Source organism: Anarhichas minor, unplaced genomic scaffold (genome assembly GCF_050575085.1).
Source record: "Anarhichas minor isolate MPS153535 unplaced genomic scaffold, ASM5057508v1 ptg000136l, whole genome shotgun sequence".
Classification (NCBI taxonomy): domain Eukaryota; kingdom Metazoa; phylum Chordata; class Actinopteri; order Perciformes; family Anarhichadidae; genus Anarhichas; species Anarhichas minor.
Genome location: NW_027466582.1, coordinates 20,921,706 through 20,936,232, shown reverse-complemented (window position 1 = coordinate 20,936,232; position 14,527 = coordinate 20,921,706). Strand labels below are relative to the sequence as shown.

The 14,527-nt window shown below is 42.7% G+C and overlaps 1 protein-coding gene across 1 annotated transcript in view; it reads left to right on the top strand.

The window, feature by feature from the left end:
• nrxn3b (neurexin 3b) overlaps positions 1 to 14,527 on the top strand; it is a 262,834-nt gene that overhangs the window by 94,020 nt on the left and 154,287 nt on the right. The window contains exons 10-15 of the mRNA XM_076084372.1: positions 7,896 to 8,099; positions 9,747 to 9,773; positions 11,407 to 11,526; positions 12,001 to 12,113; positions 12,270 to 12,538; positions 13,695 to 13,885. Coding sequence (XP_075940487.1) covers positions 7,896 to 8,099; positions 9,747 to 9,773; positions 11,407 to 11,526; positions 12,001 to 12,113; positions 12,270 to 12,538; positions 13,695 to 13,885 — 924 coding nt within the window. The remainder of the gene's footprint in view (positions 1 to 7,895; positions 8,100 to 9,746; positions 9,774 to 11,406; positions 11,527 to 12,000; positions 12,114 to 12,269; positions 12,539 to 13,694; positions 13,886 to 14,527) is intronic.

The window sequence follows — 14,527 nt, the reverse complement described above, 5'->3', positions numbered from 1 at the left end:
GTTTTTGTACACAGTGAGCCCTTGTGTGCCCGTGTGTGTAGCTACCCACTAAGCCGGAGTTTTGCTCCATAGATCATCACAAACCATCATTAATCATAACTTCTACATCCCTCAGGTCAGACACAGCTGCTCTGCTTTGAATAATCCACCTGGGAGACTTTTGAGCAATGCCATTCTATGACGTTTACCAGCCGTAAGGTTAAGGCAACAGCAGCGTGAGGATGGTTCAGTCACTCTGTTGCTCCAGCTCTAGAATGAATAGCACAGCATGATGTCCATTATGAAATCATACTTGAAATTGAATGTGCAGAGGCTTGTTTCAGATACTGATTCTCTGTCCCATGTTGATAAAGCTCTACGGATTTACCTCATCCCTGTGTAAAGCCTATTCAATATGTCTGACGCACCAAAGCGCTTACTGTTCCATATTGATGCTACATCAGCCCTCGTGATTTAGGATATCCTGATAAATTCAGCTCGGCCCGCTTCGATTGAGCACGGCCGAATATTTGATAATCCCTGTGAGTGTGCTGACCTCCTGAGCTCTACGGTCTGATGGGGATGTTATTCTTCAAAGTGCTTTGTACAGACTATTTCTAAATCTGGGTTAAGACAGAGCATTGTGTTTTACATGTTAGGGTTTCTCTACAGATCACTGTGTGTCCATTACAGGAATTAAAGAGTGAGGGAAGGAGAAAGTCAGTAAGAGAAGCAGATTCAAAAAGAATGAAAAAAAGAAGCAGGCTCTTAATAAACACAGACTGCAGTTATCTATGGCCATGTCATCAAACCACATGGATTCTACAATGATGTTGTGGGGCGATACATTATTTGACTCATCTTAGTTGTCATGTCAGTATATCATTTAAAGTGAAAACCAGCAATATACCCAAGTGCTTAAACAGCTACAAAATATTGAGTCAATGAAAGGTGAAGGCTGAAGCTGTACAGCAGCTAAAGACTCCGAACCTTTTAACAAACGTATGAACAGGCTACAGTCGCTTAGCTCGTGTTGTCTTTATGCTGGCACAGTCCTCTATCATCAGCCCTGTTTCTAGAACAAAACAGACTGAAGAGGAAATGGAGTTTTGGATTCAGCCAGTTGGCCAGAGACACGACTCCAAATGAATGCTAATGCTGCTCTGTGTCTGCTGGACGTGTAAATATGCTACAGTTTGCTAACATGTTAGCCATAACTTTACTTTAATTGTTTTCAGCTTGTTGTGGTTATTGCAGTTGAAGGATGTTCTCACAAAATACCACGACAACACAACTGTGGCCCTGAGAGCTCAACACACTGCTAACTAAGAAAACACCTTCAAACAGACACAAGCACACGAAGAGACAGCTTCACCAATTCGACAACCCATTGGCAGCATTTAGAAGAAGCTCCCAACCCAACTGACACTGTTTCCAGGGGAACTAAGTGATGAACACAGCTGGGACATGCTTGTTGTTGCCATGGCTGTGGCTTATTAAGTTGTCTATCCATCACAGAGCGCTGCAGGAATGAGTCCGAAAACCATTTTACTGCTGCTTCACGCTTCAAAAGACATAAAGGTCGTTCATTTATGAACAAAACTTATTTATACTTATTTTCTACACTCCACAATGGAATGGAAGAATCCCATTGGCTTTTGGTCAGGGGAAGCGGTGTGTTGATAGCTTTCACTGTAGTACTCCATCCCTGCAGCTCTCTGTTCACATGATTCAGATCTTACAGTAATGAGCTACAGACTAACGCTAGGTTAACTGGCGGTAATATCTGAATCATGAGTTCAATGTTGACATAACCCATAAACAGAAACATCAGGTTTTTAGTGTACCCTGGAAACATTTTCTGCTGTGTTGTGAGCTGCTTGCAGTGCTTTTTCTAAATGCTGCGCATGTGTCATCAAATTGATCTTCCTTCATTTGACTGCCTTGTTTCTATTTGCCTGTGTTTTCTAAACTTGCTGCTGTGCTTTTAACTCTCAGGGCCTCCGTACAAGTCAAAGACAGCCACTGGGAAAAGCTGTAGAGTTTGTTCATGTCAGCACGAGACGAGGTTAAGTCAACATTGACTCAGCAGTCCGATCGGCCTATGACCCTCAGTGATATTTGAAGTTAGTTTTGTGCTTTTGGGACATATACATATCAGCAGTGTGGCATACTTAAAGAGTGCTTTTAAACAAGAACGAGAGGAATTGAAGTCCCTCTGCTTCAGATCAATTCTTCGTGTTGTGGTGTGACTGCTAATATTTCCTGTTTAATGTGAACACTGTTGAATTAGATCTTGTTTTCCTGTATTTAGAATGCATTGCTCTGCGTCTTATTTAAGTGGTTATCTCTCACAAGGGGTTGGGATTATTGGGCTGGAGTATGCCTTTAAAAGTTTAAGAAGTGTAGTCTGTTGGGATTTTTTGTGTGGTTGTGATGTTCCTGTGTAGTAGCAGAGCTTAATGTGTGTGTGTGTGTGTGTGTGTGTGTGCGTGTGTGTGTGTGTGTGCGTGTGTCTCCTGAGAGAATCACGTGGTGAGGATTACTGTGGATAACGTCCACAGCCAAGAGCCTCTTCTGTCGAGTGCAGGCATTTCCTACAGACTCAGTGTGTATACACATGGTTCACACGTTGTACACACACACACTGTACACATACACACATACACACACACTGTACACATTCACACAAACATGCAGAAAGGAGACAAAGGCACATTCAGTGACTGTAAGGTTCTTTATCGATGTCCTTATCCTTGCTGTCAGGTTGAGGATATGATTTTTGAACTTTAAAGATTGTTGACAGCATGCTAAGTGTGTGTGTGTGTGTGCGTGTGTGTGTGTGTGTGTGTGTGTGTGTGTGTGTGTGGGAGACGGGTTGACAGGCATACACATTAAAATACCACATCGACAGTCAAGGCCCTTGTTGGTTTGTTTATCAAAACAAAGACTTGTCACTGTTGGGGGGAAAAAAAGATGAAATAATCCTACAGAGTTACAGCCAAGGCAAGTGAATAAGAAGAACAGAGAAAGAACAGGTTTAGATAGTTTTAATAGGACTGGTGTGTGTGCTGCAGAGCACACACACACACACCCCTTCATACCCTGAATATTTGTGAAGCCTCTCACTTAATAGCTCTCCTCCTCCTCCATCTTCTGCTTCAATTGGACTGCTAATTATGTAAAGTGCAGGGCTCGCTGGAAAACACACACACATACATACACAGATCCACACACACATGCACACACACACAACACACAAACTGACAAGTAGCAGCTTAATTAGCATCTGAAATGACATCCTCATTGCTGCTGATCTCTCTCTTAAGAAATACCAAGTTACTGTGGGTGCAACTGCTGTGTGTGTGTGTGTGTGTGTGTGTGTGTGTGTGTGTGTGTGTGTGTGTGTGTGTGTGTGTGTGTGTTGTGCATACAAGTCAAGTCCAAACACTCACACACACTGAGGTTACATGGCGTGCAATCACCTGCAGTATCTTGCGCTTTAGATTGCGTATGAATGACTGTAATCACAGCAGCTGTCTTCACTTATGCAAAGCCTGTTGATGTTTAATTCTCTGCAGATGTAAAGTGATGTTCAGCTGTTTGCTTTCACTTCTTTACAGCCCTGACACGTGAATCCTTTACATGGTAGCATAACGTGCTCTAAGGTACTGTGATACCTGAGTGAGACAAATGAACAGCTGGAACCTTGAAAGACGTAACGCTTACTTAAAGAGACATTTCTGTTTCATACGACCTGGGTCTTAGTTTCTTAGTTCTGGCCATCATTGCTATAGTGACATCGTCATAACCATAGTAATTGATGAGATTTGGGAATGCAAAAAAATCAGTCTGATGGGAAAAGAAACACAAGCGGTTTCAAACAAGCAGCAACCTCCGGTTCTGAGAAGTGAAGCCAACTCGAAAGTGCCAAAAACTGCAGTTCTTCAACCGGCCACTTGATGCTGGCTCCACAAGTGAGTCATTCCCCGTAGACCCCCATGTTAACATGGCCAGCTTTACAGCAGAAATACATATCTTTACAGTTTTGGTCTCTATAGCTGTTACGTACAACTGTGCGGTGGATGAATCTTTATACAAACAGTTTAACTTAAAGTTTGGGCAATTGAGGGCACGACGTCTCAGGCAGCGGTGACGTCTCAGGTCGCTAGCCATCTCCTCTGCTGTGTCAACCCGGCCCGACACCAACGATACACCTCTGTTGTATTTTGTGGATTAGCTGTGAGTTAGGCTGTGTTGTCACTGCCAAGATGGTGATGTACAGAGCCCCCCTCTTGGAGCTTCACAACAGCTCGTTAGAAACCTGTGGGTGACTTGATGGAGACTCTGTCCATATTTGATGGTTCTAAACAGCCAGATTTATGGAAACAAGGGATTATTACCAACTGTTTGACTGAGCTCACTTTCTTTCAGTTTGACCTCCTAATAAAGAGGTTACGGCCATTGGACAACCTTTTGGGGTTAGGGGTTGCGTTTCTGTCCGTTATCACTAATTTAGCTGTTGATGCTCCACCAGCTCGTCGCAAACTTTGTCTGTCTGCCGTTTTGTGCAAATTCATCAACTCCTAGTAGAGTAAGTTCAGTCTGGCTGGCAAGTTGTTTATTACAAACCATGCACCTGTGTCACTTTGGATTTCTCCTGTAAGGCAGGCCACCAGTGTAAACCTAGAAAGGACACTTTGAGGGGAATAAAGAGTTGATAACCAACAATACTTCTTCACACTGTCTCAGATCCTCAAGTAAAATGGTATATATATATGTAAAATCAGTAATAACAAATGATCATATTCAATGGCCAAAGACAAGCAGGTTATTGTGTCAAAATCTTTGAATACTTACTTTATTTCTGCTTTTCTTTTTTGTGTTTCAATATTTTTTTGGAAAACTAAATCTGACCAGTAGAGGAAAGTGTGAGGCAGATGACTTGGACTCTTGGTCAGTCATCTCGGGAGCTTGAATTTGAAGAGATATCCCCTTTCTTTCCTCTTGAACCTTCCGTCACTGGTTCTAAATGAACTGTGTCGACATCCTCAAAATAAACTTAGCCTTTTCTCTGTTTCCTGCCACTCAAAACCATGCATTGGGAATAAAATCCACTCAACTGTAGTCAACCAAAGACTTCTTTTTCCTCTTCCAGACAACAAAAAGCCATTTGACAACAACACAGCCAATCCCGGCTGAGATTGATCGATGACATTCTGACACCATGGGGGACTACTTTTCCCCAAAAAGGATGCTGTACATGAAAACAGACCTTTAAAACTGAATGCCATTATATTTCTGCTTGCTTAAAAGGCCACAGCACAGTATTGACTGTGGAGCAGTGGAGCATATTGGTTAACTGTCAGAATGTTTTTTATGCATCCTCTTCAGACAGGTTGAGGGTATTATGTAACCATCATTAGCTAAAAAGTGCTTAAAGACAGATCAGCATATTGTGTTTGCATGGCCTGGGTCAGTGCGATGGGTTGGTCCACCACTTTGGTCCTGACTGAAATATCGAAACAATTATGAATTGGCATGACGTTTTATACACATGTTAAGTGGGGCTGTGTATTGGCAAGCACCTCACAATATTGCGATACACGTGATAAGATGTAGAGCGATATATTGCCATATGATACGATACATATCGTCTAACATCTCACGTCAGGGCTACTCTCTCCAGCCATGTTTTGACACGTTTCGTCACCTCTTCGTAAATCCTGCCACTACACTGCTACATCCATCATGTGTCGGCAGGAATGAGCCGGGATCACATAGTATACTTACTCTAGAGTCTAGACAGTATATGGCTGCTTGCTTGTGAGACGCCATGCTGGGATTTTGGCCGGATCATTTGTCATTTTTCAGGAGGTCACTGGCCGTAGCTTAGAAGGCAATGGGCAGCGTCATAGCGTTACATTATGACACAGTCAATGCATGAAAAGGAAATACATAGAGCAGTTTGTATTGTTTTTCATGTAGTTTGATCTGTTATGTGGATATTTGTAATCATAGTTATTAGTGGCCATTTAATTCCAGAATGAGTCTGTTGTGGACATTGCATTTAAACGAGGTGTATACAGTAATGTACTTGAGAGCCAGTAGGATTTTTCTGTTATTTAAGAAGTGACACTTTCCATCCCAATGTCAAATTCTCACAGCTCCAAACATCTGAACCAATTTTCAGAAATAGTTTTATCAAGAGCTCTGTGCCACGTCTGCTTCTCCAGAGTGTTTCTTTTCTAGGGTTCTGTCCACGTCCGTCCTTGTCTGTTTGTGTTTTGTGAGCTGCAGATTGACTTTCAACATGTTTTCTTCCCCTTGTAGTAAGAGCCTTGCACCTGACCTGACTCACGAATCAATACATGCCTCCGTCAGTTAGGGGATCCATCTGTGGACAGGCTGCTGGTGTGCATGCATGTGTGGATGTTTGACCCTATTTATTTTTTGTGAGAGAGAGAGAGAGACAGTGCAGTTTGAAAATGAGTAGAACAATGGTGAGCCAAGGTTTCATTATCCTCCAGGCTACACAGTCAACAGCTTGTTCTTAGAATGGATTTTACAACTCAGACCAATGTGGGATGTTTTTTACAGCAGTGCACTGCTTGGCAAGACAAAATGGTTCAGTGATCTCGCGCTGCTTGTATATGAATTTTGCAACATATCACATGGATTTTGACATTTAGCAAAATCCAATAATGCATTACTATTTGCATGGGAAAGCGTTTTTCTACACAAATCAACTTGAAAATGACACTATATTCAGTAGACCCTGTGTAGAAAGAAAAAACAAAAAGCCCAAGGTTGGTGCCATGTGGCATTGCACCGTTTACAGGTACAACCTGTCCCTGGTGGGATGCTCACAGCCTCAGCATCTCTCTAGACGCAGCCAAATGGTGGTGCATTTCTGAGGCCACAGGGCTATTTTTTCTTTTAAAAGCTGAAGTGTCAAAACAGGTATGTCACGGTTGGGTACCCTTTTTAATCCGTGTCTCTCTCCCCGAGAGGCTTCCAGTCCTGCTGACAGTCTTCCTCTTCCTTCGCCACCCTCGCTCTGGCTCTCTCCTCCTTTACGGACTAGTTGGGGCGACCTTGGCTCAGTGATATAGCGGGTCGTCCTTCAATCAGAGGTTCGGCGGTTCAATCCCCATGACATCGGTGTGTGAATGGATATGAATGGTTATATAGTCCTGATGGATGGTGGCACCTTACATGGTAGCCCTGTCATCAGTGTGTGAATGGGTGAATGATGACATGTAGTGTTAAAGAGCTTTGAGTGGTCGGAAGACTAGAAAAGAGAAATACAAGTACAGTCCATTTAGCATTTACCAGAAGAAGGGAACAGAATAGTCCGGCCCAACAACCACCATGATCCATTTGTTCTTATTGTCTCTACAAGACAGGTTGTGTTGTTCAGTGTGTAGTAGAGTTGCACATGTTCCATTTTTATTTTACATTTCCAGAAAAAGATTTCATGATTAGAGAACTTGAGGTCTATAAAGGGAGTGTGCAGGGAGAGGAGGAAGTAGCGTGATGATTACGTTTTCTGCACACGCGCCTGTCACTTTGTGGATGATGAATACAGCTGCTACTGGGCATGTGCCCCATGTATGTGTGTGTTACCCATTGATTAAATATTTAAATATTTAAGGGACATGCATCATGCATGTGTCTGTGTGTATTGGCTTTCATACCACACGCTCTCTTGTATCTTCTCGGAAGCGTCGGTAGCATACATAAAGCTGTCAGAAGGAGGTGAAGCATATGCAAAATATTGCCACACTTTGTCCTGTTATGATGGTATCTGTGTGTCTCTTTCGAGCACACGCTCACACAGCCTCACTTTCCCATCATCGTTGGTACCACATACTTTAAAGCTCACTGAATGTAATCTGGTCTCTTCTTCACAGAGGCATCGATCCTGTCGTATGATGGCAGCATGTACATGAAAGTGGTGATTCCAAATGTCATGCACACGGAGGCCGAGGACGTCTCCCTGCGCTTCATGTCCCAGCGGGCGTTCGGCCTGCTCATGGCCGCCACGTCCCGCGAGTCGGCGGATACGCTGAGGCTGGAGCTGGACAGCGGCAGAGTCAAACTGACGGTCAACCTAGGTATCGTATAAACCTCCCCGTCAGAGCAAGAGGAGGCCTTACTGTCTTTGTGTTTCCTACTTTTTTTTTGGTACCTTTTCTTTTTGGTCCCGACATGATATCAGACCTAACACACACTAAACCAGTCTTTGTAGTTTGTCTTTGTAGCTGCATGTGTTGTTTTTGACTTGCCTGGACTGTGAGTTTTTCTGCCTTGATGCTTAGATGTCTTTGTAGATTTTGATATCCATCATTCTAACACGTAACAAAGTTATCCATGCTCTGCAGCACATCTTTTGAACGGATCCTCACTTTAATCACTCTCATTATTGTATACAGGTAGATTTTTCCAAAGGCACAGCATTTTCCTTTTGAAATTGCTGTGATAGATGTCTCAGTACTCAAACATGCATTAGTTCAGATAGCAACATCTTAGCTAACATTCTGCCATCTATTCAGAACTGCAGGTAAGCTTCAGTACATTTTAGTGCTGCACTGATAGTATGAATTCTTATCATGTGGGTCTGTTTCCTGTGGTCTTTTTTTTCCTTTTTTTTTTTTTTTTTTCCTCTCTCATGATATCCGGATCATGTCTCTCTCCGTCCATTAGTAACCCTTGGTTTAGCTGGCATCTCCCATGCCTTGTTCAAAGATGGCACTCACCCCTTCAAAGGCCCCGAGCCTGCGGCCCGTCTGGCAAACAGCTCGATGCCACAGCACCCAGCGCGCCTGCAGATGGTGGCACGAGTGGTACACTTAAGTAGAGTGCAGGCCTTCATACCAGTGCGCCTAGAAAAGATACTCTCGACACAAAGTGTGTGTGTTCATACAAATGTAACTCGTTCATTATGTTATCGGTTACCACAGCTGCCAAAAACATGGAACACCTGTACTCCATATTTCATGTTTCATGTGGGCTGTGGGCTTTTTCCAAGCAACTCTAAATTTGATTTAAGATTCTAACAAAAAACAATTTAATGCTCAGAACTCTTATTTGAATAACTTACACAGGAGAGAAAGTCTTCTTACCTCTGTGCGGTGTTGGTGCTGCGTGGCTCGATGCTGTTTGTTCCCACTTTTCTGTTGCGGTTGACGGCACATGACCAGCCTGGTCACATGGATTTCAACCTGCACACGCCAAACACAGGTTCAACACCTTCCAATAGATAGAGATTTAGTAAGTAGTAAGTAAGTAAGTTTTTATGACAAATCATATTAAATTGCTCAATTTTACACTCTCAAGTAAAATATTTTGGCTCTAGCTGCTGGGTTGCAAAATCCATGTGGCCATTGAATTGCGAGCGACCATTTTGAAATTCAACATGTAGCCAAAATAACGCTCATGTGATTCTAGGTATTAGCACACCTGTAAAGATGTGAAAGTCCCAAATTGAACCAAAGAAATGGACACAGTTGAATCAGTACTGTGATACTGACCATAACTGGTACAATGTGATTGGCTTCAGCATTGGAAGTAATACAAAGATTTGGATTGGGATTAAATTGGGTTTCCATTATCAGTATAGAGATATTGACAATCACGCTAAAATGGCCGCTGGGGTCATGTGACCGTCCCCGGAAGGTGGCTTTTCTTGCTCTTGGATGTCTGCAGCTGTAACCTTGAAGGATGCGATTTCATCTGTCACTTATTCTCCCCTCCCCATCTAGACTGTGTCAGGATAAACTGTAACACCAGTAAGTCAACATTCTTCTTCTGCAGCCTTCTTCCTACAGTACGATCAATGTTTGATTACAGCCTGTGTGCTAGATGTAAGGGCAGAGATGTGTGAATGCAGGGGACTGATAAGAGTGGGGGGGAAGTAATAGCCAGAGATTAAAGTTATGCAAATGTTACTTAATGTACTCTATATGTTTTAAATGGCCCACTTTCCAAATTGATTCAGGCAACCAGTTCTTAATCTTTCCCAGTATGCCTATAGCTACTTGCTGAACATTTACACTCAGACTCTGTGGGCTATGTTGTTTTCCCAACTACACTGTCAAATATTCCTGTGTGTCTCACTCGCTGTGTTTCCTCCTTATTTGAACTCATGCAGCGGTATATACTGTAGGCCTACAATGGGAAACATAGATGATGTTAGCAGACATGCCGTCACTCACGAGAGGGACTCTTATTTTTCATTATTTTCAAAAGCACTCACAGCGTTGTAGAGACAGAGAGAGGGAAACAGAGCAAAGACTTGAAGGGGTTCAGGTGTGTTTGTGTGTGAGTGAACAGATTGTAGACATGTGTTGATATTGCTTGTTTATTGTCATTAATTCATAATAATCCAAACTCTAAAGACTTTTATTAATTTAGCATTTAAGTGATATGCTATGCATAGTTTGACTGTAAATTCATATATTTAAAATCAGTCATTAACATAACAATTGTCAGTACATTTTACATTTAATCATGTTAAGTTGCGTTGGTTTGATTGAGTCAGACCTAATATAATAAAGTACTGACCACAGCAGTACACAGGATCATAATGCCTGGATACACGCCACAATGTGCCAACAGCAAGTGTTCTTAGAATAATTTCATATTTAGAATTTTTGATTGAAAGTCACGAGGAGGAGACTTTCCTAAATGTGAGACTTTTATTAGAATAGATCACCTTCTTCATATACATGCAGTGGACTAGCATTCCTGTACGTCAGGACTGGCCCAACAACTGCAGTCACTAAATTAAAAAACCTAAAGTTGGTGTTCAAGTGACTGCTGAACACTGCGTATCTGGATTTAAACCCTGTGTTCAACATTACTCAGCAGATTCAGGACTCTGAGCTCAGTGGGGCTGCGTTGCCCTCTAGTGGTGACATAACACCTTACACTATCTATCACCATCACTAACAGGACTGTTGTAATGACGCGATGAAACTGCAGTTCATTTGTGATCTACTTTCTGTAATTAAACTGCTGAAACAGTGTTTATAAGTCAGAGTATAACTCAGAGTTTTTCCAAAACTAAAAAGCAGAGCACTACCAGCAATGGAGTGAGACAGTTATATTATGTTATGTGTCAACTCTTAGTCACAGCCTTCACGGCCTTGTATGAATCACAGCACACGTTTTCTTTTATCTTGCTGTCGGTTGTGATTTGTTGTATTGGTTTCCTCTGTTGTCAAATCAAAACCAAATGTTTGTTTGGAAAGTAAAGCTGCTGTCTCTAAATGATGAAGGTCTCAATCTGACTACACATGTCCAAATTGAAAAGGCTTTTCCTGGATAACATTTCCAGTGTGTTGCATTAGTAGTGAGAGCAGAGGTTTGGTTTGTGCTTGTGCTTCCCCCGTCCCTTGACTAACTAACCCTCCTCTTCAGGCAAGGGCCCTGAAGTTCTTTATGCCGGACAAAAGCTCAACGACAATGAGTGGCACTCAGTACGAGTGGTCCGCCGCGGTAAAATCTTCAAACTCACGGTGGATGACGACGTGGCTGAAGGTACTACTCTTGTGTTCCACTATTTTACTATAAACATAATGTGCATGGTCATATCCTTTCTTTTTTTGTTGAGGTATGGGTGAAGACATCTGGGATGATATTCTGTGTCAGTGGCACCGCTTTAGGATTCAGACAAAAGACTTCTGAGGAAAACAAATCAAAGATAGATCGATACTTCATCAAGCCCACAAGGGGACATTTTTTAGATTTAAAGATTACTTGTGCCTTGTGTTTGATAATTGATGATATAGTAATACTGACCTAATTCATTGGTGTGTGATTTCACCATTTGTTTAAAAATGTGTTTTCTTTATATGTTAGATTTTGCTTTTACTTGACCATCTCAGCATTGGTGGGGTGTTGCTTCAGCATGACACAAAGTGAAACTGGGCTGGAGGTGGCAGTATCTCTCCTCCTCTTCTACCCCTTCATCCCTCTGCTTCTTCTCCTCTCTCTTCCCTTCCTCCATCTCAGGTCAGATGGCGGGCGACCACACCCGTCTAGAGTTCAACAACGTGGAGACGGGCATCTTGACCGAGAGGCGCTTTGTCTCGTCTGCTCCCTCCTCCTTTATAGGGCATCTTCAGGTATGAAGCAATACAGACAGATGCAGCAGATGCATCCTTTTAACAAACATTAGTCACAGATAAACTCGTGTCCCAAAGAGGAGGGGTTTTCATCATCTTAGTCAAAGGTGTGGAATTGAAGTGTGCTCCAATATGTCTCGACTCCTCTGCCCATAGAGCCTGAAGTTCAACGGGATGCAGTACATCGACATGTGCAAGAACGGGGACATCGACTTCTGTGAATTAAACGCCCGCTTTGGCATGCGCTTCATCATAGCCGACCCCGTCACCTTCAAGACCAAGGGCAGCTACCTGGGCTTGGCCACTCTGCAGGCCTATACCACCATGCACCTCTTCTTCCAGTTCAAAAGCACCTCGCCTGACGGTTTCATCATCTTCAACAGCGGAGACGGAAACGACTTCATCGCTGTAGAGCTGGTCAAAGGGTGAGTGGGGCAGTGACGGTGCAGACATTAGGTCATTATTCAAATAGCAGCACCGGTGTGTGTGTGTTGTATGTTTTCCTAAGGCCTTATGAGGTGAACAGTGGTGACCCATCTATCTCTGTTGCACCTTTCGTTAGCTTAAAAGTGAAAAGATCTTTGTGTTGCAGTGAAGATTGTTTCATTATCAGTTTACCTCCCATTAGTGTCAGAGCAGCGTGAGTGTGAGAGCTCTTCCATTCAGGGAAATCCGTCTGGGAAGATAAATGGAAAATGGACTTGCATTTCTCTTCTGTCATTCAAAGCTCTTTACAATAATGCTGCATTCCAGATTGCTCTGAACTTGACTTTTAGTCAGAGTTTCTACTTGTAAACTCTGGTTGAATCCATCCGCTCCGACTGGACGAAGAAGCAGAGTATCTGATGTCACACAGTGGAAGCACACATTGTAAATGTTAAAGCATCAACTAAAAGTCAACCTAACGTATATTTGACTGTAAGTAATTCAAATAATACATAGTGTTCATTTAGTAAAACCTGTTCTGCATGTAAATTGATGTCAGCATGAGTCACAATGTTATCAGGTTGCTGGGTACAGTAAAGAATCTCTGAAAGTTATCTTCTCTCCACAAAAGTTATCCTGTAAAATGTTAAAAAGTCCAGAAGACTCTGTTGGCTGTCCTGCTGACAGCTCAGTTGTGTAAATACCAAAGAAACATCAGTTTGTCTCGGTCGAGTCACAGTTATTGTTTATGTTTGGGATCGTGCTCCAGGAACGCTTGGAGACTGGAAGTTGGAAATTTCAACTAACTTCCAACCTCTGAGTCGTCTGGAACGCATTATTACATTATAACATTCACCCATTTACACACATTCAAACACTGCCACCTGCTCATCAGGATCTGACTAATGCACATTCATGCACATCCACACACTGATGACTTCAGCAACAATTTGAAGTTCAGTATCTTGATCAAGGACATTTTGACATGCAGATCGGAGGAGCCGAGGCTTCAAACTGCCGATACAGCGATAAGTGGAGGACCTGCTCTAACTCCTGATCCACAACCATAGGATAAAAGGAGGCTTACTGCAACCACACACTCATCTACACTAACAAACCCTGATGTGTTGATCTGCTGTGCTCCTCCTCTGCTAGGTTTATCCACTATGTGTTCGACCTGGGGAACGGGCCCAGTCTGTTGAAGGGGAACAGTGACAACCCACTGAACGATAACCAGTGGCACAACGTGGTCATCACAAGAGACGCCTCCAACACACACACGCTGAAGGTGGACACAAAGTCAGTCACCCAGAATGTCAACGGAGCCAAGAACCTGGACCTCAAAGGTAGCTCATCCAGGCTTCTGGAGAAATCAAATCTTCATGATGAGGGTTAAAGATTGTTTGGACGGAGACAGACTAGCTGTTTCTCCTGGTTCCCAGTCTTTGTGCTAAGCTAAGCTAACCGGCTGCTGGCTGTAGCTTCATAATTACCGTACAGACAATTTTCTCCTCTAACTCTAGAAAATAAATGAGCCTATTTTGAACAATTCATTTGCAAAGCATGTATTATTAGTGTACATTTACCATGCTAGCTATTACAGAATGAGATAGCAATATATTTAGTGAAGGGAAGGTGACATGTTTAGTTCGGACTTGAACTTAACTTGAACTCAGGAGTTGGGACTTCTGAGCTAAAACTACAACTACTGGCAAAATGTGCCACCACTGAATACTGAGACTTTATGAAACACTCCTATGGTCCTAAGCAGGGGCGTTTCTAGGATTCAAAGGAAGGGGGGGCTTAGCCCCAAGGGGAGTGGCATGTTTGCGCGCGTAGGGCGCGGCAATTTTTTTTGGGGCCGTGGATATCCATTGTTTCAGACAGTTCATAGATTGGTTCAATCAGAAAGAGTGTGATTTTGCTCTGTAGTTTTGCTTGCATTCAGTATATGATAACACAAGAGACAGAATTTCAGGGTCATAGTG